This window comes from Natrix helvetica, assembly GCF_964273705.1.
Source record: "Natrix helvetica genome assembly, chromosome: 3".
In the NCBI taxonomy this organism is placed as follows: Eukaryota; Metazoa; Chordata; class Lepidosauria; order Squamata; family Natricidae; genus Natrix; species Natrix helvetica.
Genome location: NC_138549.1, coordinates 39,666,904 through 39,690,672, shown reverse-complemented (window position 1 = coordinate 39,690,672; position 23,769 = coordinate 39,666,904). Strand labels below are relative to the sequence as shown.

Genomic DNA, 23,769 nt, shown 5'->3' with positions numbered 1-23,769 from the left:
TTTGTTTTGCCAAATTAATTAATTAGTTATATATCAGCTGAAATTCACTCTAATAAAATGCAAAATTAGGGATGTTCAAATTTAACAAAGATGTTCAAACAAGAAATATATTTGGGAGGGAACAATTAAAATTACCTGAACAGGTAAAGGTCTCTGTTCCAACTCAGAAACAAGTAGTTTATATATCTTGTCATACAGGTTCCATTTGGTGAGATCATGGGCACTACATAATCCAGAAAGAAATAAAACATAAGCCAAAATACTTTCAAAGAGTCTTAACAGCTTCATTTTGAATATTATGTTCCTATTGGCATGTCTGTTAATTCACTTAATTTTATCTGCAAAAACTCTCCAGAATTTTCCAGGCTAGCAATATTGAAAACACAATATAGATTAAATTAGCTTTTTTTAAAAGAAATTATTTGTCTCAGGGAACTAAACGGAAGTGATTTATTTAATCAGTACCATTTATAGAAAACTAAGATCTCTCTTAATTTCAGCAATCACATATAGATATTTGATTTAACTTCTCCTAAAATATTTTTGTTACCAAAATTTTGTATTAGAATAAGGTAATGTATTGTGTTGATCATACCATCTAGGGACTGAAAGGCTCAACAGGACATTTTTTAAGAAATTAAATTTATCCCAAAGAACAAATATAAGCACTCATAATTTAATGCATCAATGGGACACAGAATTTTGAAACCTTTGACATTTTTCACATAAACTCTTTGCACATTGAAAAGCAATTTTAATTCTAACACCAACATTTGAACCAGGGAGCTGCACTCTCTCCTCTCTCCTTGTGTTTTGTCTAGGGATCACTGATAGCATGTTAAGAGACCACCACAGTAGAGGGGGTCAAAATGTTTGGCCCAGTTTTCCAGTGCGCTGAAAGGGAGAAAATGGATGCCATGTCTCAGAAGGCTCAAGCCAAAAAGTAAGCCAAGCAGACAATGAAAAGGAACGTATGACAAATTTACAGAAGAAAAGCTTTTCATGAAAAGCTTAGCCTCCACTCCTTAGCCTGAATTTCAACATATGGTATGACAATCTAGCCTTAGAAACCAGAGCTCTCTAGTGACAGCAAATCACACCTGAGCTATTCTCAAGTACCCCGTTAGTCTTAAAAGATTTTTTCCCCGCAGCACTGTGCATTTTCTTATTTCAGCCTTTTGATGCTTGGTTCTGGATCACCGTACTCCTATGGACACAGGGATTATGCCCCAAATTCTAGACTGCTATACGAGAGGTTGGTTCTTCCCAAATAACCTCATGGGGCCTTGGTTTCAATGGTTTCCCAAGCCACCCTTATAAGATCCTTTTTCTCAGAAGACAAGCCCTTTAAAAGTACTAAAGTTATTTTAAGGGTTAATAATAATAATAATAATAAATTTGAATTTATTAGCCGCTCCCTTTCCAGGCAGGACTCGGGGCGGCGTACACTAGGACATATATAAACATACATATATACAAAGACATACATGCACGGAGGAGGTAATAGATTACAACATTTAGACAATTAAAACCATTAACATACCCCAATAATAAAAACCCAATATACAATAAAAATTTAAAATTTAAAAAAGACAGTCAGGAGGAATATGAAAAATTACGGTTGAGCCAGGCCAGATAATTGAAAGAGGTGGGTCTTCAACTGTACACGGAAGGAGCGGAGATCGGAAATAATCCTGATGTCACGGGGGAGGTCATTCCACAGGGCTGGGCCCATCACAGAGAAGGCTCTGCTCCTGGGTGTCGCCCCCCGACACTGTTTGGCGGACGGCACCCGGAGAAGTCCCTCTGTGTGTGAGCGAATTGGTCGTAGGGATGTGTGGGGCAGGATGCGATCCTGCATGTAACTAGGTCCTGTGCCATGAAGCGCTTTAAAGATCATAATCAAAACCTTGAAACGCACTCGGTAGACCACAGGAAGCCAGTGCAGCTCGCGCAGGAGAGGTGTTACAGGGGAGTATCTAGTCCTCCCCATAATCACCCGCACGGCCGCGTTCTGGACCAACTGTAGTCTCCGAGTGCATCTCAAGGGAAGCCCCATGTAGAGAGCATTGCAGTAGTCCAGGCGAGACGTCACTAGCGCATGGGTGACTGTGCGTAGGGCATCCCGGTCCAATAAGGGGCGCAATTGGCGCATCAGGCGGACCTGATGGAACGCCCCCCTCGCCACGGCTGTTACATGGTCATCCATGGACAGCCGGGCATCTAGGAGGACGCCCAAATTGCGCACCTGTTCCATGGGGGCTAGTTGCACGCCCCCAATGGCCAGAGATGGAAGCACCTGGTTGAACCGGGGGGCCGGAAGCCACAGCCACTCCGTCTTGGAAGGGTTGAGTTTTAGTCGGTTGAAATGGGTTTTAAACATTCATTTTCCCCCACGCCCTTACACTCTTCCAATTCAAAACCAAAAAAGGGGGAAAGGAGACTGAATTTTTTCAACCTTGTTCATTCCAGAAGGGAGTCTGTGATCTCCTAAATGAGAGAGGTAATTCAGATCACTAGCTACAGCTTGGTTCTTTCTCTTGGACTGTGTAGGCAAAGCACCTAATTCTAACTATACTTGGTTACCCGGCACCAAAATGTGAAATGTGCAATTGGAATTTTAAAAAAATTCTCACTTATGAAAAGCAGCTATTTGTCTCAAAGAGGTGGCCAGATGCTGAATTCCTTCTTCTTCTGCAGAAACACCGTCTTCCTAGAAAGGACAGAAAAGGATGAGCTCTGCACTTGAATAGCTAATTGCCTATGCTCATTGGAGGCTTGCCATAAATGTCTTTCTATTGCTTGCAGCTATTTAACATTTGAACAAAATGTTAAAAATCTTAAGAGCTGAAAGGGAAAGAGCTGCATCTGTGTCTCCTCTTCTCTCACACACCCATATCCTTGCTCCATGCTCCAGAGCTATGTACGGTCCCCTTCCAATTATTTTCATTTCAATCACTGTTGGTGTTACATGCAAATTGCCTTAGTAGAACTGAAAGGGAGGTTATAAATAATTCTTAAAAACAGAGAAATTGTAATAGTACTAATAAAGTCAGGCCTTCAGGGTAGACCAGACCGAAACCAAAACCATGTGTGAACAATTTATTGTATGGCTACAGTAACAGAATATTGCAAATCTGAAACAGTTTTTCTCCCTCCTCCGCCCCCCCCTTTACTGTCCAGAGAACTAGGGAGTTTACTCCTGAGACCCTTTTTCCACTCGCATTCCTCCTCTGACTGATTTTGTTTATCAATCCATTGTGTAGACCCCTGATGGCGAACCTATGGCACTCACATTGCATTTTGGGGCCTCATGCAGTGCCCCGTGCCCCATTTTCACTTCCAGGTTGGTGCAGGAGGCCTTCCAGGCCCAAAATGGGCCCCGTTTTGGGCCTGGAAGGCCTCCTGCACCAACCTAGAAGCCAAAAGGGGGCCCGGGGACATAGCACAAAGCCCCTCCCACATCCCATTTTGGGCCTGGAAAGCCTCCTGCACCAACCTGGAAGCCAAAAATTGGTGAGGGGGGGCGGGGCGCATGTGCAGGAGGAAGGGAAGCACAGGGGTGGTCGCATTACATCAGCACACAACAACAAAAAGATTAGCCATCACTGGTCTAGGCTATACCTCTTCCTCCTGTCTCCCAAGAATATTCTCACAACCCATTACAAATAATTATTGTTTCTTTGGTGCAATTTCACCTCTTATGATTTTTAACATTTTGTTCAAATGTTAAATAGATGCAAGCAGTAGAAAGACATTTATGGCAAACCTCCAATGAGCAGGTGTAGGAAACCCATCAAGTGACTTATTTGATTGACTGATTGTTCTCACCAGGGGATATGGTATTGATTTTTATTGTTTTTTATATTAGATTTTTATCTTTGTAAGACACCAGGAAGTAATTAAAGTGATTTGGGCAGCCAATACATTTTCTTAAATAAACAAAACTCTACTAACAGATAAGCAGTTCTCTTGCAGTAGCACTAGGAAAACTAGTCAAATCCTACAGAAATCCCTCCTATGTGGTTTCCATCCTAGACAGCTGATGGTTTGTTAAGATATGAGATACCCCTGATTAGGAGAATATTAAATCCCAAGAGAGGTAGTGCTTCCTTTCCTCTCCCTGTTATCACCTGAATGGTGCAAACGCCTTCGGGAGATCTGTACTCAAGAACTACAATACATCTAAGAAAAGTTATGCATCAATAAAATAAAACAAATGATCCTCCTTCCCTTTGGGGAGACCATTCATTTGATGATGCAAATCATATATTTTGGCTGACTAATCACATTGGTCAAAATATGTATGTCTCTTAGTCATACGAGTTATTCCTAAAACACTTTTTTTAGTCATACGAGTTATCCCTAAAACACTTGTTTAGAAGAGAGACTGGTTACACTTGGGCTGCACAGACAGAAGCCTTTGAATTCCAATCTTCTAAAATTACAGACATACATAGAATTTTAAAGATCATGGAAAATGCAGTAGTTATCAACTATAAAATAGCTTAATGAACTACTAGGCAATTTTATTAAAGTGCCCTTTTCTTGCAGTCTTAGAAAAAGCAATGTCCAACTGCTATCTAATTTTCACAACTAAAATTGAAGTCCTCTTTATTTTTTCCCATTCTGTTTCTGCCCTTGGTTCCTGAAGCTGACATATGTGGACATGCTACATCTCTTTAAGAAAAATGCCCTCGCTAGCAAGACGCAGATATAGATTTTATAAATAATTTTAAAGTTAGGAGAATTAGCAAATTTGAAGAACTAGAAGGTAAAATTAAAAAATTTAATTTTAACTTATAGTTCTTCAAATTTGCTAATTCTCCTAACTTTAAAATTATTTATAAAATCTATATCTGTGTTTCCTTTAACTGCAATTCCGAAATGATTATGTGACCAGATTAGAGAAACTAAGATGTACAATACAAACATTTGCTGACCTCACCAAATAAACTGCAACACTAATGCAAAATGTATTATTCTTTATTATCCACAGCCAAAATAAATACGGTGTCTGATTCTGCCTAATACATTTTTAAAAAAGCTATCAGGATGAACTCTTACCCAGTGGAATGACATCTGTTAGTCATGGCACAGTTGATCAACTGTTGTTGAACTGAGTCTGCAAGCTATTCATATTTCCAACAGCTGCTCTTATATTCTTAGAACTAACTAAAACCTTTTCAAGTATTTTTGCAGTCCCCTCCCCCAACATATGCACAGAAATGGAAATGCAAAAGCCATATTTAGCATTTAAAACATCTTACAAATATTTTCAACCAGCAATTTACACGTACAACAAAACTTTAAAACCAATGCAAAAGAATGTTCTTATAAGCCACAATATGAAACAGGATCTGTTTTATTTCCAAATTAATTCTTCTTTTAATCTTTTCTAGGTAGATTGAAGTAGGCAATCAGCAGAATGCAGGCTTTTAAATAATCCAATAATAAAATATAACTTCTTCAAAAGGAAATAAATATAAATCTGTTCTTTCATTTTATTCTTATTTTTAGCACCAAGGGGAAGAAGTGATTCATAAGGGTCTTAGTTGATTTAATGTGCTTTTAACACTATTGTATATACTTTTATATTTTTATAATATGCTTTTATTTTGTTATGTAACACTGAACTATTTCTTTCAAGAAAGGAGTAGAGTAGGAAAGTCTTAAATAAAATATTTTTTTAAATGTAAATTTTGGCAAGAATATTCACACTCCAAAGAAGCAAATTAAATGCTAACTTTTTTTTTCCTACTGAAATATGTAATTACATAAACTACGGACTTTCCTTAACATGTGCAACACAGATATCTTTACTAATTCTGAGGTAGCAATAATGAAAGTAGCTAATTCCTTCATGGGCTGCCTGAGTTATCCTCATAACTGGACAGAAGGGAACAAATAAACTACAGAAGGGACAAGAATTTCAGTATTGTGACTGGCAAACAATCATATGTGCAAAATATCAGATAACCTTCGCTTTCTATTGCCGTATAGGGAGTGCAATGACTCAGCAGTTAAAGATGCTGAGTTTGCCAGCTGGAAAGCTGACAGCACAGGTTCAACATCCAGGCGCCAGACAATGGGGTGAGTTCCCATTCTTGCTCCAGCTCCTGCCCACCTAGCAGTTTTAAAGCATGTAAATGGGAGTAGATAAATAGGTACCACTTCAGTGGGAAGGTAACAGCATTCTATGTGCCTCAAATTGTCTAGTCATGCTGGCCAAAGGACCATGGAACTTTCTTCAGACAACGCTGGCTCTCTTACAGAGGTGGTATTGAGCCGGGCCTCTCCGGGTTCAGGTGAACCGGTAGCAGTGGCTGCGGGAGGCTCCGTCCACCTGCCCCGACGTAATGCACGACCTCTGCGCATGAAAGCGCTCACATTTGCAAACCGGTAGGGAAGGGAAGTAAATCACACCACTGCTCTCTTGGCTAAGAAACAGAGATGAACACCGCCCCTAGAATTGAACACAACTGGAAAGGGCAAAACCTTTTTACCTATTGACATAATTGGTTTTTTTCCTAGTTTGTAAATTAATCATATACAAAGATGGCACTTGTTTTATGCCTCAGTTCTCTTCAATATAAAAAGTGTATTTAACATTTTAGGAAAAAAATCACTATTTTGTTCCAGATATCTAATTTTTGCTTCTGATTAAATACAAAGCTCATATTTACCTTATGCCAAAAAATGCCTAGTAATTGATCTAATTTCTCCACCAATTCATTCATCAGTTCAGCTCTAGCAAAAGCCACTTGGTTATGAATGGTAAGTTCTTCTCTGGAAAGAATACTGTATACCCTGGAGCAGGTCTCTAGGATATTAGTGTTGGAGTGTATCATGACAATGGCTTTTAGCTCTCTCAATAAAGCATTGAGGTTCTGCAAGAAAAGGAATTATTAATATCCTAAGCAGTAGTAAATTACTTAAACCAGTGCAGTCCACAATAGTACTGAACTTAGCTTTTAATTTAGGAGCATATTTGTTTATCCATAAATGCACTATAAGCCTCGAACAGTATAAAATAAGAAATATAAGATCTAATTCACAAATCAGTTTATCCTCAAACCTCACAAAGCATCTAGCATAGTTAGATGTGCAGAAATAAAAGGCGAATAATCAGGAAGATTCCATATCTGCAGTCTGAAAAATTACCCTTCAAATTATTTCAAGTGAAAATGCTTTTGTGGCAAAGGCCGTGTTTTCTAATCGTGTCCGAGGCATCACTTTTTAAGCAGGGTGATGAAAACAACATAATGGCATTTTTTTCAGTAGTTAAGATGAAGCGATCAATGAATGACATTTTTTTTACCACATTTCTCACAAATTCTCTATCTTTCATAAAAGTGAATTCACCTTATTGAATGAGCCAGTACTGTACTGCTCTAAATCGAAATACTGTGAGATCTGCAGAAGGTTTGTCACTTTTTCTGTATCTAGTGAATACTGCAAAGGAAAACAGGATATTAGTGTGCTGCTGAAATTCAAATTAGTTATTGAATATGCATTCACAAGCGCAGCTGCACATTACCTTTGCCAAGAGTCGAGGAAGCACCACAATAAAGTGTTCAGTAATTTTAGCACAATCTTCCATTTGTATTTTCTTCTCTTTGGTAGACAAGATCTATAAACAAAGCACTTTGTTGTAATTATAATCATGCCACTGTTCATGATTGAAACGAGCTGCACGATTCAAATTCTGTGTGGCAAATTGCTAGGTATGAAAGTATCAAACCGCTTGAATTCTGTGGCTGATTTATTTTAAAATGTTATCATTATTTCTTTTTTGAGCGTGGCTATGTACTGAATGGAAAGTTAGCTGCTTTGAATCCTTTTTCTATTCTAAGGTATGTCCATGTTTGAGCACGGGAACAGAGAACACAGATAAAGAAACCTCTAGGCATTCCAAACATATCAGTGGCTTAGAAAGAGTTCAGCACTTATAGGTTCTAAGAACAAGCTGTGCATATCTCACAACTCTTTCAATAGCAACAAGTTGGTACTCTTTAAGATCATGGCTAAATAAACTGTCCCAACAGCAAAATAGAACTGCTTTGAACTTGTAGTTAATAAACAAATCTTAGAAGGTCAGAGTGATTTGTAGTTGCAACACGATCATGTTTTGTTTCCTGTTTTAACATATGCACTTAAACTTGCATATTATTCCACATAACAATAAACTGTGATTTCATCCAGTTGGGAAGCATTCCATTAAGTTCAAAGAGGGGAGGGAACCTATAAATATAGGAAATGTTCCCAATCCCCTAAAATATCCTTCCCAACTCAGTGTCTTTAAGTTGTGTTGACAACATTCCCAACCAATAAGACTTCAGAGAAATTACAGCATATTTGAAGGACCATTCAGATGAGAAATATAAGTTGGAATGGAGAAGATGGATTGACTATATTCAAAATAAATATCGGACTAAAAAATTTCAATTAGCTTATAAGTGAAGGCACAAGGAATGTTACAATTTACCGAAAGTTAGCTTAACAAAAGGGGAATTAAAGCACAAGAGGAGGTAGGATGTTAAAATCAGTTAGCTTATGTTAGCGTATGATTGTTAAATGTTTATACCCTGTATTTTGCTCTTGGAGGTTTGGGGGGGGGGGGGGGTTTGGAGGGTGGGAAAGGGAAGGGGTAATATTTGTAAAATTTGTTAAAACCTTTAATAATAATAAAAAGACTTCAGAGAAAGATTTATTTTTTCTCAAAAAGTAATCGTTTCCTTTTCAATGTGCTGGTTTTAATCTTTAAAGTCCTTCATGGCATAGGACTGAGCTATCTGAGGAACTGCCTCTACTTGGTTATATCAGCCTGCATCATTAGATCTGACAGATACAACAAGTTGCATGTTCCATCACCTAGGAATCTACATTTGGTGGGTCCTAGAAGATAATCCTTGTGTTCCGCGAAACCCACCTGATGGAATACGCTTCCCTACAAAGTCAGATTAGCTCCACCCCTTTTGATAGGATACCAGAGACTTTCCGAGATGGCTGTATTGTTGAGATGACCATTTTATCTCTCTCATTGCCCAAGGTTTGCATCTTTAGTTTTCATGATATTTATTAATATGGATTTTTATATCTATAGGTGTGATTTTTTACACTGTTATTTTGTCACTATTATGCACAAATCTCTTTTGGTGAGATGGGCTGCTATATAAATTTGATTAATAGAGAAATACTAAGGTTCTATGGGTGTAACTGTGGTTTTTTCCCCCCTGCTTTGGAAAGTCAAGGTATCATATTTGCTCTTCACCCACCATTTGGTTCTATCATTGCAGAGAAATGAATTGCTGGCACTATTTAAGGGCAACATAAAGCAGAAGGTTTTGCTACCAACAAAGTAAAAAAAATAAAGCTTTACTGACTTTCCTGATTCCTCCCCTGCCTGTGGGAGGCCCTTCAACAGCTTGTCGGACAGTCGCTAATATTATTTCAATGAGGGCATTCTCCTGGACATCACTCAGTGCTGTAAACAAAACAATGGAGAATCTATTCAGTCTGTAGAGTTCTGAGAATCTGGAAGGCCACAGTAGCTTTAGATAATAAACCTAGGAATGTTTAAATGTAACTAAAATATACTCTCTAGGTCTATTTCTTTTCTTCTATAAATTATTTTGGGTTGTCTGGTAGAACTTACCCTACAGACTAAAATAAGAGACAAAGATCTAAGGGGTTCAACGAATGTTTTAAAAAAGATCAAATAAGTAAGATAGATAAAACTAATAATCATTGATATGCCCTACGTAGACATACACGTCTTGTACTTCAAGGTAAGCCTTAAAGCCTTAATCTGCTTCACTACATTTTATTAAATTAAAATACATACACACAATGGTGTCACAAATAATTGTACACAACACACTAAGTCAAACAAATCCTCTTACTGCCTTCCAGAATTCATGAACCAGTGATGTGCTGCATTCTTTGCTCTGACATAAAACAGAGATCAGATTGGCTAAGCTGCTCAGCCAAATTCTAAGTGGAGGTCTTCAGATCACGCAGCCTTTTAAACTAGTGTCTCTTTATTACAAATATTTCCTGCTCCTGAAACTCTCATATTCAACTTGGGCTCATATCGCTGATACTCTGGGTTGCCCTTTCAAAGCCAGAAGGTAGCAAAGCTTTATGGCCCACTTACCTCTTTCATATTCTCTGGCATCCTCCAGTAACAGAGCTGTCATGCACTCCCAATCTTTCAATAAACTCACGGCCCAATCCCACAGGCTGTCTATAAGATATGTGACGTGGTTATGCAGCTAAAAAATAAAAGAAATAATCCAAAAGGACAAGCTACCATTACAATCTTAGGAAGCTGTAAGGTCAAGCAGAAACCTGCATGTTTTCAATATCTCCTCAAAAGTAGAAACTCCCATGACACCAATATTTGATCTATAAACATATTTTCTCTTTAGCCCTGGAATATCCCTTCTATGATTGTAGCTTGTCATATTACTTTGCAGTTAAAAATGTACAACAACTATGCTAAAAATAGGAAATGCTTCTTTGTTCACTTTAAACATTCATCATTTCAGTGATTAGAATACATTCCGAAAGAAGCATATTTTGCCAATGTATAAACAAGCCTAACTTTGAGCTGGTCTTAAAATAGCCATACCCACATTAAAATTGTAGACATTTATGTTCAACAGGAGTTTAACTTAATAACAGTGAAACAACTCATGTGACAAGTTAGTTGTCTGAATACATTATAATTTATCACATTCCTTAACAAAGAAAATGAACTACCTTGGCTGTTTAGAAAATGTATATGTTGAAAAGTTAGCCTTTCAACATTCATTTCAATAAATGATGTAATCAAATGTTTATTATTAACTCAATTGTTTACCTTCTTCAGGCATATTTCTCAAAACAAATTCTAATTCATTATATTCTTCAAATCTTCCACTATAACTACAATTATCCTAAACTAGTAAAAACAATATGAGACAGTACTTTCTAACACTTTGTTTAATAACAAATTAACCCAGTTAATATTCTCCTACTCTCAAATCTTCACATTTGCCCCTTAATTGTATTAGTTGTCTTTATTCAGCTGTTTCTCCTTTGTAGGCTAAGGGGAAATTTTACCTCACTTTCCAAGAAAAAAACTATTAGTGTTTTCAGCTGGCTAGTAATAAGTTCCTGGTTTTCATTTGTTTTGCTGAATGATTCTGTCTCAATTTCCTGGATAATCAATCTGTCAAAGAAACAAAGAGTAGATCAAAAGCAACTCCCAAATTCTGATTTACAACAAGCAACTTCAATCGATGTTAATTCCAGTAGGTGGGTTTCAGATTGTAAAAAAACTTCCAATTTTTCAGTCTTAAAAGAAAAGTATTACTTGGGATCTTAGAGATAGTCTTGAAAACATGAGGGCAATGTCATGCATACTTTCAGTCTTCTTCCTCTACAAATTGTTCTCTTTGGTTGAGTACAAATCTTAAATATTCTATTTCATTTCAACAGTGCAGGCTTCATATAATAGGCAACCTGAATAGTATGGTAAACTATTCCAATATTATAATGAAGCAGAATTTTGTTTTCTAAGAAAAATCTTGCCTTGAAGTATTTTCAATTAAAGGAATGGTATAATTTCAGCATCATACAAATGGACTATAATTTTTTCTAGGGCTTTGCACATTTTGAAAATGATTCAGGAGTGCTTCAAATTGTATGTGAACACCACACTTCTTTTCAACAAAAGAAGTGCTGTTTTAGTGTGAGGCAATAAATTCACTGTAATTCAAAAAGAATCCACAGCATTCACAAAAGGTCTATAACACTTCTTTTAAATTAATATTTGTACAGTCCTTTTTCTTATTAGGTTACCAAGGGCAGTTACAGGGTTCTGCCTGGGTAAACTGAATTTTCATGGTTGAAGGGAGCAGGTGTTTTATCCCATTTTCACATTGATAATCCCAGTTACTTTATTAGTAGTAGAATGTGGAAGAAAAATCCTGTGCGATTAATCACAAAGTATAAATTTTTCAAAACAAGTCAAGCAAAAGTAGTCTGATGGGGGGGAAATACACAACCAACAACGCAGATAAAGAGAGGTGGATGCAACATATTTGGTTCTTGTGAGGCTATCCCTGAGTCATATCGCATTGTAGCCATGACTTCAGTAATTGACCTTAGCAAAACATTTCTCTTTTATTTTCATTGCTGCATCTATTGAATGCTAGTAATTGGCCTGCTGGTTCTTTTGGTGAAATATATAAAGATTTTAGTTCTGTTTGTTTTCTATTTTTGATGTAGCTATAGCTCTATTTTTCTCAGATCTTACGGCATGAGGCATAAGATGCCTTGGAACAACTTTCATACCTAGAAGGAAAGAACATGTCTTCATTCAACATCCCTGCTTCTAATGAGACAAATCTCTCAATTTTTGCACCATACATGGATTAAGTTTTTTTTTTTTATCAAGGCAACCTAGTCTACCTAAATATGGGACAGAGCATACTGCTTCCGCTTTCCGCAGTATGCTCCGTCCCATATTTGGGTAGACTAGGTTGCCTTGATAAAAAACACTTAATCTCTCCCCTAGTATAGCCGACAAAGCTAGGAGAGCCCATGGCTTAGAGGTTAATACATGTAAGCAGCCCAGGTTTGAATCCCAGAAGGGCATGGCTAGTTGAAATAGTTCGAAATAGATCTATATCTAGGTCTCCTTCTATTTCTTTGTTGGTAAATATAAATTTAACACACCATACATGGATGTCAAAATTAAGTAGGTGTCCACAGAACAAGGGTTTGCTTCAGTACATTGCTCTTCATCCCTCCAGTCTCTCTCCAGAGCAAGATATAAGGATTTAACAGTTTAACTGGATTAGTTTATATTGTGCCAGTACCAGTGCAAGTGCTAAAGAAAATATACATAAGACATTCTTTTTTATTAAACCACTGATATGATTCTTGCATTAGTTCATAAATGTATTTGTAAAAACAGGTATCAATCTCATTACGAAAAGATGAATGATGGAAGAGAATAGAATTACTCAATAAGAAAAAAGCAATGGCACTTTGCTTAAAGAGAACATGAAAGTAGTTTTGAAATTCCATTAAAAATAAAAAGCAGATATCCTCAAAAAAAGTCACTGAAATGTCTCGCAGATGAATTTAATAAATAAATAACATACCTTTTGTAAAGTAATTCCCCAGCTGCTACAGCCAATGGTCGGTGGGAGCTATAAACAAACTGGTACAAGTTTTCACAGTCTTCAGATGATAAGGCATCATCACAGTTCCTGTACAGAAATCTAATGTTAAACACGGTTTGCCAAAATATATGTTTGGTATTCTGACTGCATCATATGCATGTATTCTCAGAAGAAAGTCACAATATATTCAATATGCTTTAGCAATGGGTAAATGCATGCAGAAGTGCAGTGTAAAACTCCAACAATTGATATTTTCTCTGCCTCATATTTTATTCACTTAATTGCAAAATAAGCTAAATGTATGCCATATAATTAAAATTGTACATTAATTTAATGGAAGAATTTAACTCTTCCCCCTGTGATTTTATTTAACAAGCACTGAAAATCAGTTACTATCATATATTTGATGCTGGTGTCTTTGTGTTGCAAGACTGTAAACATATTTGACAGAGTTGGTTCTGCTGCAGATGGTCCCAGGATTATAATCAGAAGCATTTGTAGATAAATTACTTCATACAGCAGAGTATGATAATCACCGTTAGCAAAAAAGCAAAGTAAATAAATAACAGGGTATGTTGAGAGAAGTAAACACAATTTTTTAAATTGTCACCACTGGTCAAACTTGCTTTGAAAAATGAAAATAATTTTTTAAGTTTTCCTGAGCTATAGATGTAATGAAAGGTCAACAGTGCGTATACACAGGCTGTCCTGTTTAAGTTCTGTCATATTTTACATGGTTTTATAAAAATGACAAAATTGATATTCTGTAGTAGAACTTAAACATTTTGCAAACAAAGCATCTGACATTCTATTATGTGGCCTTTTTATGATAACTTCTTATCCTTAAAGGATAAGAAAAGGGAGGGAAGGAAGGGAGGGAGGGAGGGAGAGAGGAAGTTTTAACCTAATCTAATTTTTCTGTGTTCTGATTACTGGTGGAGAAGTGCTGGAGTCTTTTTCTCTTTGAGGCTGGATGGTTATTTCTTTTGCATAGTCTATAGATGTTGTTAATGTCTATGTGTCTATTTTCCTTTACTGGTGCTCAGTGTTGTTTATTTATTAGGACCGTGAAACTTATTGAAGGCATGTTCAATCACAATGATTCAATTGGGTTTCGTGAAATTCAACAGCCTTCCCAAACTAAGACCAAGATTATTGTACATAATGCTTCTGTGTAGCTGTGCCTACCTTGTGGAAGTCTCCCCCACCCACCCACCCAAGGTAAAGAGCTCCTACTTCTTTTGCTTTCTGAGAGGCTGTGAAAACTTGTTTTTACCCCCAAAGTGGAGGTAGTACGAGTTTTATATTGTTATTTAATTTTCACCTGTTATTTTATTTAATATAGGTGGCCATATAAATGTTTTAAATAAATAAATAGACCCCAGGAAAAGTTTTGTGCATAGACATATAAGTGCACATTGCTTGAGGAGACTCTCAAGGCTGATTCTTTGATTCTTTGGAATGATGAATGATACAATCAAGAAGTAATAGTACTTGATTAAAGCATCAATTCAAATAATTCACACAGGTCTAATTGAGGTGGGCCCTTGCTTAACAATCACTTGTTGAGTAACCGCTTGAACTTACAAGAGCACTGAACCAGTGGTACTTATGACTGATCCTCATACTTCATGGATCACAGTGTCTCCATGGCCACATGACTGTGATCCAGCAAAGACATTGAAGCATCCTGCGCTCATGCGACCACCATTTGTGACTTTCTTTGCTAGCTTCTTACAAGCAAAGTCAATGGAAAAGATGGCAGCAGATTGCAATTGCCATCATTTAATGGCCTGCCATGATGCACTTCATGACAGTAACTGGAAGTACCAGAATTTTCATCACTAAGCAACATGGTCGTGTGATGTCATACTTTACATCTGCATTGTTCACGATGGAAAGTCTGACCCTATTACTATTGTTAAGTGAGACTACCTGTACTTAGTTTCAGGCTGCAGTCCTCTGGTCTACTCCTATCCAGAGGTAGACCTTTTTAACTTGAACAAGATTTACCTGACCTGATAGACACGAGATTTATTTCTAGACAGGACATTAGCTAATCGCTTGTTTAAATGAACAACAGAACAAATGCAAAGACAAAAGTGCTCAGCAGCTGCAGTGCCAATGCAATATTTGTCAATTCAGAAGTTGAACAAGCGTAACATTAATGGATACAACAACATTGTATGATAACAAAAGCACATTACTCCTCCTAGTACAGGATCGACATGAGTACAATGATAAGTGAAATGTATTTTGTTCTAGTTTCTAACTGCTAGAAATTAATGCCATCTACAGATGACATAATGCTGCTATTTTCACGGGTCCTCTGTCTCCAGTAGAAATTGCCAGTACAATGCTATCCACATCTCAACCACAAAGCAGAAAAAAAAGAAAAATTGTAGCAAGAAACCAATATTATTCATTACTATATTTCTAAAAGTGCTCTACTTTATGTTAATACTTGACCAAGCAAAATAGTAATCAAACTAAGAAACCACAGGGTATTATTTAAAGAAATTAAAACTCAACTTGATCATATTCAATTATGATCTATGGGAAAATCAATATAGTAATGCAATAAATTCAGATAGCCTCATTCTGAGGTTTAAAGCAGCAATATATGCTTCAGGTACCTTTGGTGTAGTGACGTATTCACAGAGCTAAATACAGAATATAGCAGAAGCATACAGATGATGTTTCAAAACACTGTTGTAAAGAATCATTGCAGACTTTTTAAAAAAAGGTAAAAGCAACTTGTCTGTTCAACCTATCTGATTGAAATCTAAGAGCAACAAAAGCAAGTTAGGGCAGTAAAAAAATTAAATTGCAAAAATCTTGTGCACATTTTTTTAAAGTATTTGCCTGCAAGGCATAATACTTAATAATGTATTTGCAGAAAACATTTGTAATTCATTGTGTTATTCCATTAGGGTTCAGGTTTTGAGCAAATCTCAATTATGCAGTAAAACTTTACAATGATCTAAGGCAGGGATGTCCAAACTTGGGAACTTTAAGACTTGTGGACTTCAACTCCCAGAATTCCCCAGCTGGCTGGGGAATTCTGGGAGTTGAAGTCCACAAGTCTTAAAGTTCCCAAGTTTGGACACCCCTGATCTAAGGCAAACTGCCTGTTTGGCATGCTAATAAGGACTTAACTAGTTACAAAACTGCATCTTTCATCCATTAAATATCTCATCATATTTAAGTGAAAAAGTTATTTACTGTGACATAACCATCAAGAGTTTCATGGCTTGAACCGTTACTTCATGGTCCCTGTCCAGAGCCATGGACACAATTCGATCCTAAATGGATATAAAGCAACAAGAGAGATATTGAATACTTTCTATTCAAATTGCTTTGTGCTACAGAAATGTATCCTTTTGACATAACGCTTCGGAATAGAATTAACTGCTCCTTCAATTTTACTAAGTTACAACTAAAGATCATAGTTGGGGATTTCAAAAGAACCGTACATAGCAAAATAACTCATTGCTAAGTCGTATCGGGGAGAGGGGGGAACCTTTAATTGTGTGAGGTAAAAAAAAAAGAACCCGCAACTGTTCTTTTATTTTGTTTTAGCTTGAATGCTGATGTTTAGAATTTGCAATGGATGGATTGTAGCACCCCCTACAGGCTTGGAATATTCAGAGTCCTGGTTCAAATAGACACAAATCTCAAGCTATTGATTCCAACGATATTAGGTGAAACATATTGCTGTAGAAATGTTTGAAGAGATATTGGTTCTAATAATTGGAACCACTTACAACAAAAATTGGTAACTCTTCTTAATTAGTTTTATAAAGCATGCTTTGGAGAAACAGTTTTTATTTACAGATGAAATTCCAGAACAATTTAATAAGTGATTTTGAATTAACTGTAATTTTTTTCTTTTTTCTTTTTTACTAAATGAATCATATCACCACAAGATTGAATGAGAAAAGTTACCAAATGCGTACCTTCAAAGGACAAATGTTAATGTACAGGAACCTAATATATTAAACTATTTGGCTCTGTCAAATTGTGTGTTTCTGTGTGTGTGTGTGTGTGTGTGTGTGTGTAGAGTGTAAGGCATGGTTGGTGATGGTTGATGTTCTGAGGGTGTTCTCTCCACTTTTAAGAGTGCATGCTTAGTTTTAATTCTGTTTTTAAGTTTATTCTTATTATGCTTTTATATTCTGACAAGTTTTTATTGTAAGCCACTCAGAGTCATAATATGGATGGCAAAGAAATGTAATAAAAATATGCTTATATATTAGTAAGCATCCAAGCCCTGAAATATGTCTTTGTGCAATGGAAAAAAAAATCATACTGAACACTCACAATGAAGGGATTTGGGTTTCTAACCCCCCTCCCCCCAAATCTGAGGGCCTGCGAGTCTAGTTTGGTTCTAAAAACAATCATCCCCTGATATCATCAAGTTCATATTGGGAAATGCTGATTTTAACTTACCTTGAACCTGCTAGTAAATAGATCCATTTTACAAACAATCTCTTTTTGACTATATATACCCTGTAGTGCTTGAAGGCACTTCAGCCGTACTTCAGGATGCTACAAGGAAAAGTAAAACGGAGTGGGAATTGCAGGCATAGGTGAAATTATACAGATATCAGTATTACTCAGTAGGCAATGGCAGGAAACTCATTCCTCAAGTGCCAATCTTTTGATAGCAAAACCTGGTCACACCAAAGAGAAAATATTTCAACATACTGCTTTGCTTATGATTCTTTGCCTACAACTTGGGAGGCAGCTTGGAACAAATTGAGATATGTGTACTTTTCTGGGTAGTTTTTTAAAAATATACGGACATGTATGGCTTGGGAATATTTTCTTAGCCAAGATTTATATACATGTCATTAAATTTGGGATAGCAGGGACACGTGCCTTTGAATTCTCAATTTTTTTGGCATTTGCAGTATTGGCCTATACTCTTCCTTGTACTTGATTTTTTGGACATGCAATCTGTCTCAAGAGTAAACCATGGAAGTGTAAATAAAATATTGTGAATTTGGAACACTTTGAATTTGAAATGGACTATTCTAACCTCACGATGCCCTTCTGATTTTTAGCAGCAGTGCTCCAACCTAAAACCAATCATAATATCAGTCTTGTAACAAAACTAGACAATTGTCTCAACAACAGTTTTGATTTAAATTTATATTGTTTTTCTATTTGGTTTTTCTAAACTGAAAAAAGGAAAAATCAGAATAACATAAAATGTGTTCTCTTTAACTCCATTCTTCAAATTTAGTTTTGTTGTTCAACAGAAGATCATCATGTAAGCATGTATAAATGAAAACACTAACAGTCTTTGAAAAAGGAGATTGATATTTTTTCCAGTTGTTAATAAAAGAACTCACTTTATCATACAGCATCCATCCAAGATATTTCAAGTAACTATCATTTAGGAATGTATCAGGATAAATTCTCATCCAGATGCCCATTTCTTCAATGCAAATAGCCCGGATTTCTGGAATAATATCACTTTAAACAAATGGAAAAAAAATATTTGTGATCTTCCACGAGCTGTTCATACATTCTTACATATTCTATACTTGGTACCATCTGCTATAAATAATATTTATTAAACACTATAAAACTGTATGAAGTGCTCTGAATATTCTTGATGAAACCAGTCAAATATGCAGATACTATAGTCTTGTTCAGGCACTGTATTTCAATATAATACCTGAAATCTGCAGAAGGCTCTTTTTACCTAATCTCTCAACTGCATAAGGATCAGGAGAATGAATGCAAGCTGAAAACGGATGCCATGGGATGTCTTGCAACTCTTAATACAATTTATCCTAATGCTTGAATATTGTTAATTTTACATTGCAACTTCAAATGATTACATGCAAATAAGCTTCTCAGTCAATCTATTCTTAACAAATTAGACTCCTTGGAAACACATAAACATTCTTACCGATAACGTGGCAAAAAGGTCCCCTTAAAAATCGCATTCATCATATTTTCTACTTCCAGAGATTTCTGTTCATACTGAAATGAGAAAATTTGAGGGTTTTTTTTCCCATATAGGAAAAGCTTTAATCCAGTGATTTTTTTTTCAGGCCACACTTTCACTTCAGAGGATTTCATCACTGGGCTACATTCCCAAAATGTAGTTATATCAGGATAAAAAAATGAGGTTTGAGTTCATTGTAATTACATTAAATTAGTCCATGAAATGTTTTTTAATTTAGTTTACATTTACAATAAATGTACATTAATATAAATTTATATTAAAGTAATGCTTTACTAGTTTTTCACATCTTCATTTTCTGTCATCTTAAAAGCTACAATTTGGCAGAATCTACGGATTGTGGAAGCTATGTTTAAAGCAGACACCCTCTTAGGGCAATTTTCTTTCTCCTTCCTTCCATTCTCTCGTGATCCCCACCTGTTAGGCTATATTCAATTTGCTGGTACCAACAGAGCAGTCATATAGTAATCTGAATACAATAGACTACAATTTCCATCAACATCAGTTAGGCTAGCTGAGGATAACAGGAATTTACTCCAACACACCTCCCAGAGGTTACCAGGCCAGGAAAAAACTCCAATAGACTTAAGTTAGAAAAGCAGTATATAAAAAATCAGGAAACTTTGAAGAAGTTCTTATAGTTACCATGTTATTCAATATTTCCTCCCTGGACAGTTATCTATAGCAGAAAGCAAGCTCAATTTCTTTTTCCTGTTAGCAAACTATACTTGCCATTTCGTAGTATGGAAAAGGGGGGAAAGTCACAATCCTCCCAGTGGATATTAATTTCAGATATAATGGCTCAGTGCCATATAGATCTTAACACCTGCATTCCTAACCATTCTTCAGCTCTTATAGCATCATATGAGAGCATAATTCTCCAATAAATGGCAGCTTTTGTAACCAGGGATGGCTGTGCTATACCAATCTCAATCAGATGCTTAAATGCTAATGGCACTGAATGGCAAATCTAGTAACATTGTCTCAGGTTCATGAATTACATTTTATCTCCCCTTGAAACATTGCCCCACCTCTCTCTTTTTTCTCTCAAGCTGGTCCAGTCTAGAATTGATTTTCTTTCCCACGATCCTCTTCTTTTCTACCTCATATAATCTTTCCAGGTTATCTTTACTTACTTCGAGATTTAGATTTAGATTTACAAGTGCTGTAAGAAGCTTCATAGCTGGAAACAAAAACAAAAAATACAATACCAAAATCAAGCCTAGAATCTTAACATTACGAATTTAGAAATCTAGAATAAAAAAGAAAGGAAAGCTCAGGAATAACTTACTTTAACTGTGAGCGCCACAGCTAACTTACTTTAGCTATGACTATAGTTTTTGCCTATCACTGAATTATTATTTTTTCAACAGAAGTTTGACACTACCTTTTTCGCTGTAAAAAAAAACCCTATATGCATCTCTATCAAATTGTTTAATTTAAGAACTTGTCACTAAGTATCAAACCCATAAAATTCTAGCAAAAAAAACAACCATTCACAAACTAGCCTCCCCAAAAACATTATTATTTTTTCTGCCTTAAGCCAGTGTTGACTCCTGGAGATTTCCCTAGATTAGTCTCTGCAGTTTTCTTGGCAAGGTTTTTCAGGTTTGCCACTGCCTCTTTTCTAGGGCTGAGAGACAATGACTGGCCCAGCTCACCAATTTGTATTTGTGCCTAAGGTGGGACTGGGACTCAAGGGGTCTCCTACTTTTCACTTTAGACTGCCTTAGCCATTATACCAAAAATTAAGAAACTAATATTTTCTTATCAAATATCTAAAATTATTTTAAAGTACTAATTAATTATTGTTTAATAATAATTTTAATGCTACAGCAAAGCATTAATTAGAACCTAATGTCAAGACTCCGACTAATGAACCCAAGCGAATCAGGACTCCGAAGCTAGGATTTTCCTCAAAGAACTTCTTTATTGGGTACATCATATTGGCACACTTAAGGATAAAATCAACTCTAAACATTTTCTGTGGTTTCTGTATAATTAAAATAGGAAATAACTCCCTCCCCAAATGCCACAGGTCACATTGGCCAATTAAGTCAATTGGCGGGCTCTCCAGACACTCCACCCCGACTTTATCCATCGCCTGTAGAGATGACCTTGGTTCCCATGAGAAAGTTCTGTGTTGTATCTAGCAAAGTATACCAGCTTCCTTCCCCCCTCCCAACTCTGTAGAATAGGAAAATGGCTTCTGCCAGGTTCAGTTCGAAGTTGACAACGAGTTTTATCCTGGTAATATTTATAAGGGGTCGTTATTTCAGAAATTATTACAATAAATAATCATTCATTATTAAATTATTATATACTTAATAGTCCGTAACCTCTTTTTCCACTCAATTGATGATAATTGGGTTGATTGCCAAGCTTTTTCCAACATAAGCCTTGCTGCAATTAACATAACATAACATAACCATCACAATACATTCTCCAGCAATTGAAGTTTGATAGGTCCCATAATCGTGCTGGTTATTGTAATTGTAAGTCTATTATTAATTTAATATATATTTATTTTGGTTTCCTTTTTTATAGTTTTCAGTAGTTCCAGAACAAATTTTTCATTATATGATCCGTCATCTTAGAATGATGTTTTGCATCATTTCTGGCTACACCTTCAACTTTTTTTTTCTTATCTACTATTCAACTTTTTTTATCTACCATTTTACAGAGTGTGAAAATAATCAGTCAGCCTAACAACCATAACAGGCTGTTAGCAAATCCAACAGCCTTCTTTAATATGGAAGAACTGGAAAGTACCTCCTAATTAAGTGTTAGTTCTAGAGGGTGAATTCATGACACATGAAACTGAGGCCCATAGTTTGAACCACCGGTCTCAACTTCATTCTCTCTGGAATAAAACACACAGGCATAAACCCCTCAAAGGTGCCAAGAGAAATTACACACTGGTTGGAATAATATCAGACATATGCAATGCAAATCTACAGAAACTGGGATGTGAAGCATTCCAACTGGATGCATTGTCTAGCTCTGAATTTTTTGAAATGCATTCTGAGATTTCAGGATCAAAAATGGCAATGAGTCCTAGCTAAACCTGAGGTTATAAGCATTTTTAGGCAGTATGAGATCTTCCATTAGTCAGAAGGCTGTTTGAGAAAAAGAAAAATCAGAAAGAGTTCAGGTATGTAGCCTGAAGGTATGGCTTTCTTACTATAAACTCTGCAAAAAGTCAGCAAATTACAAATTTTAGAAAAATCTTTTGGTTAAAGACTAGATCATTTTTCATATTTTCCACTAAAGGCTGATACCATTTTCCATGTTAGCACTATATTCCTTAATTTTTGAATTGTATAAAGTTCCACAAATAAAAGCAGATTTACAAAGTGCTACAATGCTCCTATTAAAGGGTCACTTGATGGATTCTTTTCAAACTGCTATGAACCTGCCACCAGAGGTGGGGGGGGGGGGTTACTCTAACTTTACCAACAATCTCTATGTTTTCACCATTTCAACAGTGCAGAGTATCAAACTTCCAACTACTAAATAGTAACAGTACTGTTGTCCATACCTGCCAATGTACTGGTATGCCTGAACGCTCTGACCATGGAATCTGCCAAACCCGTAAGGAGAGAGATAATTGTGTCCATCAAATAACTGTCATACAAAATGCTGCATTGACATTGTTGAACTAGTACTGCAGTGAATTCACAAAAATTTGTTCTGAACTTCTTCCAATAGGATCCTGGTTTGATGAGTGGATAGTCTTCATTGCCCTGCAAGAAATGCAAAAATATACTATGATCTGAGAACATTTGATACAAAGCTGTTCAATTTGATGGAAGAGAATCTAAGGCATCCAGGAATAGTGCAGAGGACAATGCTTTGACATGGAAGTTCACGCAGAGCTTTGACATCTGGAATCACACGTGAAAGCAATTGTATACAGTTTGATGGGGCTAAAACTTTATAGACACTGAATTTTAGAAGATTCTCGTAGTTGGACTTGCTAACGGCCTTTAATAACATGCAAAATTATCAATGTACATAGCATACAATTCTTTCCTGAAGTGACAGTGATCACCAAAGTCAGCATAAACCATGACTGTAATGTTAAACCCAGCTTTGTCAATCAGTTCAAGCTTTCCAACCAATACTCAGTAGTAAAGAAGAGCTTCTTATATTCACAACTTAGCTCCTTCATTTAGCAGAAGATTCACACTTGTGACTAGATGAGTTATACGATTAAGCTTAAACTGCAGATGAGAAAGAAGTCATACGGTTGGCTTCTCATTGCCAATTTTATATCATGAGATTGATACCTTTATAGCAACTGGATGTATGCCCTATATGCCTGGGAACGGTAGTGTATTTGTTAGATTGCCACTGTCCAATTTATTAGAGAGAAGGTTGTTATCTGTGTCAGAGGGTGCCCTCAACCCTCACAATTAGTTCTGAGAAGGCTCACTTCAGCTCCAGCATTTCATACCTTTCCTACCTCTCCAAACTGTGAGGATATGAGGTGGAATGAACAGTACAGCAAGGCAGTGATGGGTTGCAGGTGGTACACCCCGGTAAGGGCATACCAGAGCCTGCCCACAGCACCGGATACTGTTCCGGTACAGTGCTCCGGTG

The 23,769-nt window shown here is 36.4% G+C and overlaps 1 protein-coding gene across 5 annotated transcripts in view; it reads right to left on the bottom strand.

Moving 5' to 3' along the window:
- Window positions 1-23,769, bottom strand: part of LOC309389221 (cohesin subunit SA-2-like) — a 60,797-nt gene that overhangs the window by 19,921 nt on the left and 17,107 nt on the right. For 4 of the 5 annotated variants that reach the window (XM_081947324.1, XM_081947323.1, XM_081947326.1 and 1 more), the window contains exons 9-23: window positions 22,706-22,910; window positions 20,196-20,347; window positions 19,108-19,181; window positions 18,542-18,665; window positions 17,634-17,732; window positions 16,407-16,486; window positions 13,161-13,268; window positions 11,110-11,218; window positions 10,160-10,277; window positions 9,387-9,487; window positions 7,541-7,633; window positions 7,366-7,455; window positions 6,687-6,890; window positions 2,637-2,713; window positions 136-223 (exon numbers count right to left, since the gene is read on the bottom strand). In XM_081947324.1, coding sequence (XP_081803450.1) covers window positions 136-223; window positions 2,637-2,713; window positions 6,687-6,890; window positions 7,366-7,455; window positions 7,541-7,633; window positions 9,387-9,487; window positions 10,160-10,277; window positions 11,110-11,218; window positions 13,161-13,268; window positions 16,407-16,486; window positions 17,634-17,732; window positions 18,542-18,665; window positions 19,108-19,181; window positions 20,196-20,347; window positions 22,706-22,910 — 1,722 coding nt within the window. The remainder of the gene's footprint in view (window positions 1-135; window positions 224-2,636; window positions 2,714-6,686; window positions 6,891-7,365; window positions 7,456-7,540; window positions 7,634-9,386; window positions 9,488-10,159; window positions 10,278-11,109; window positions 11,219-13,160; window positions 13,269-16,406; window positions 16,487-17,633; window positions 17,733-18,541; window positions 18,666-19,107; window positions 19,182-20,195; window positions 20,348-22,705; window positions 22,911-23,769) is intronic. The other variant, XM_081947327.1, reaches the window with a different exon arrangement.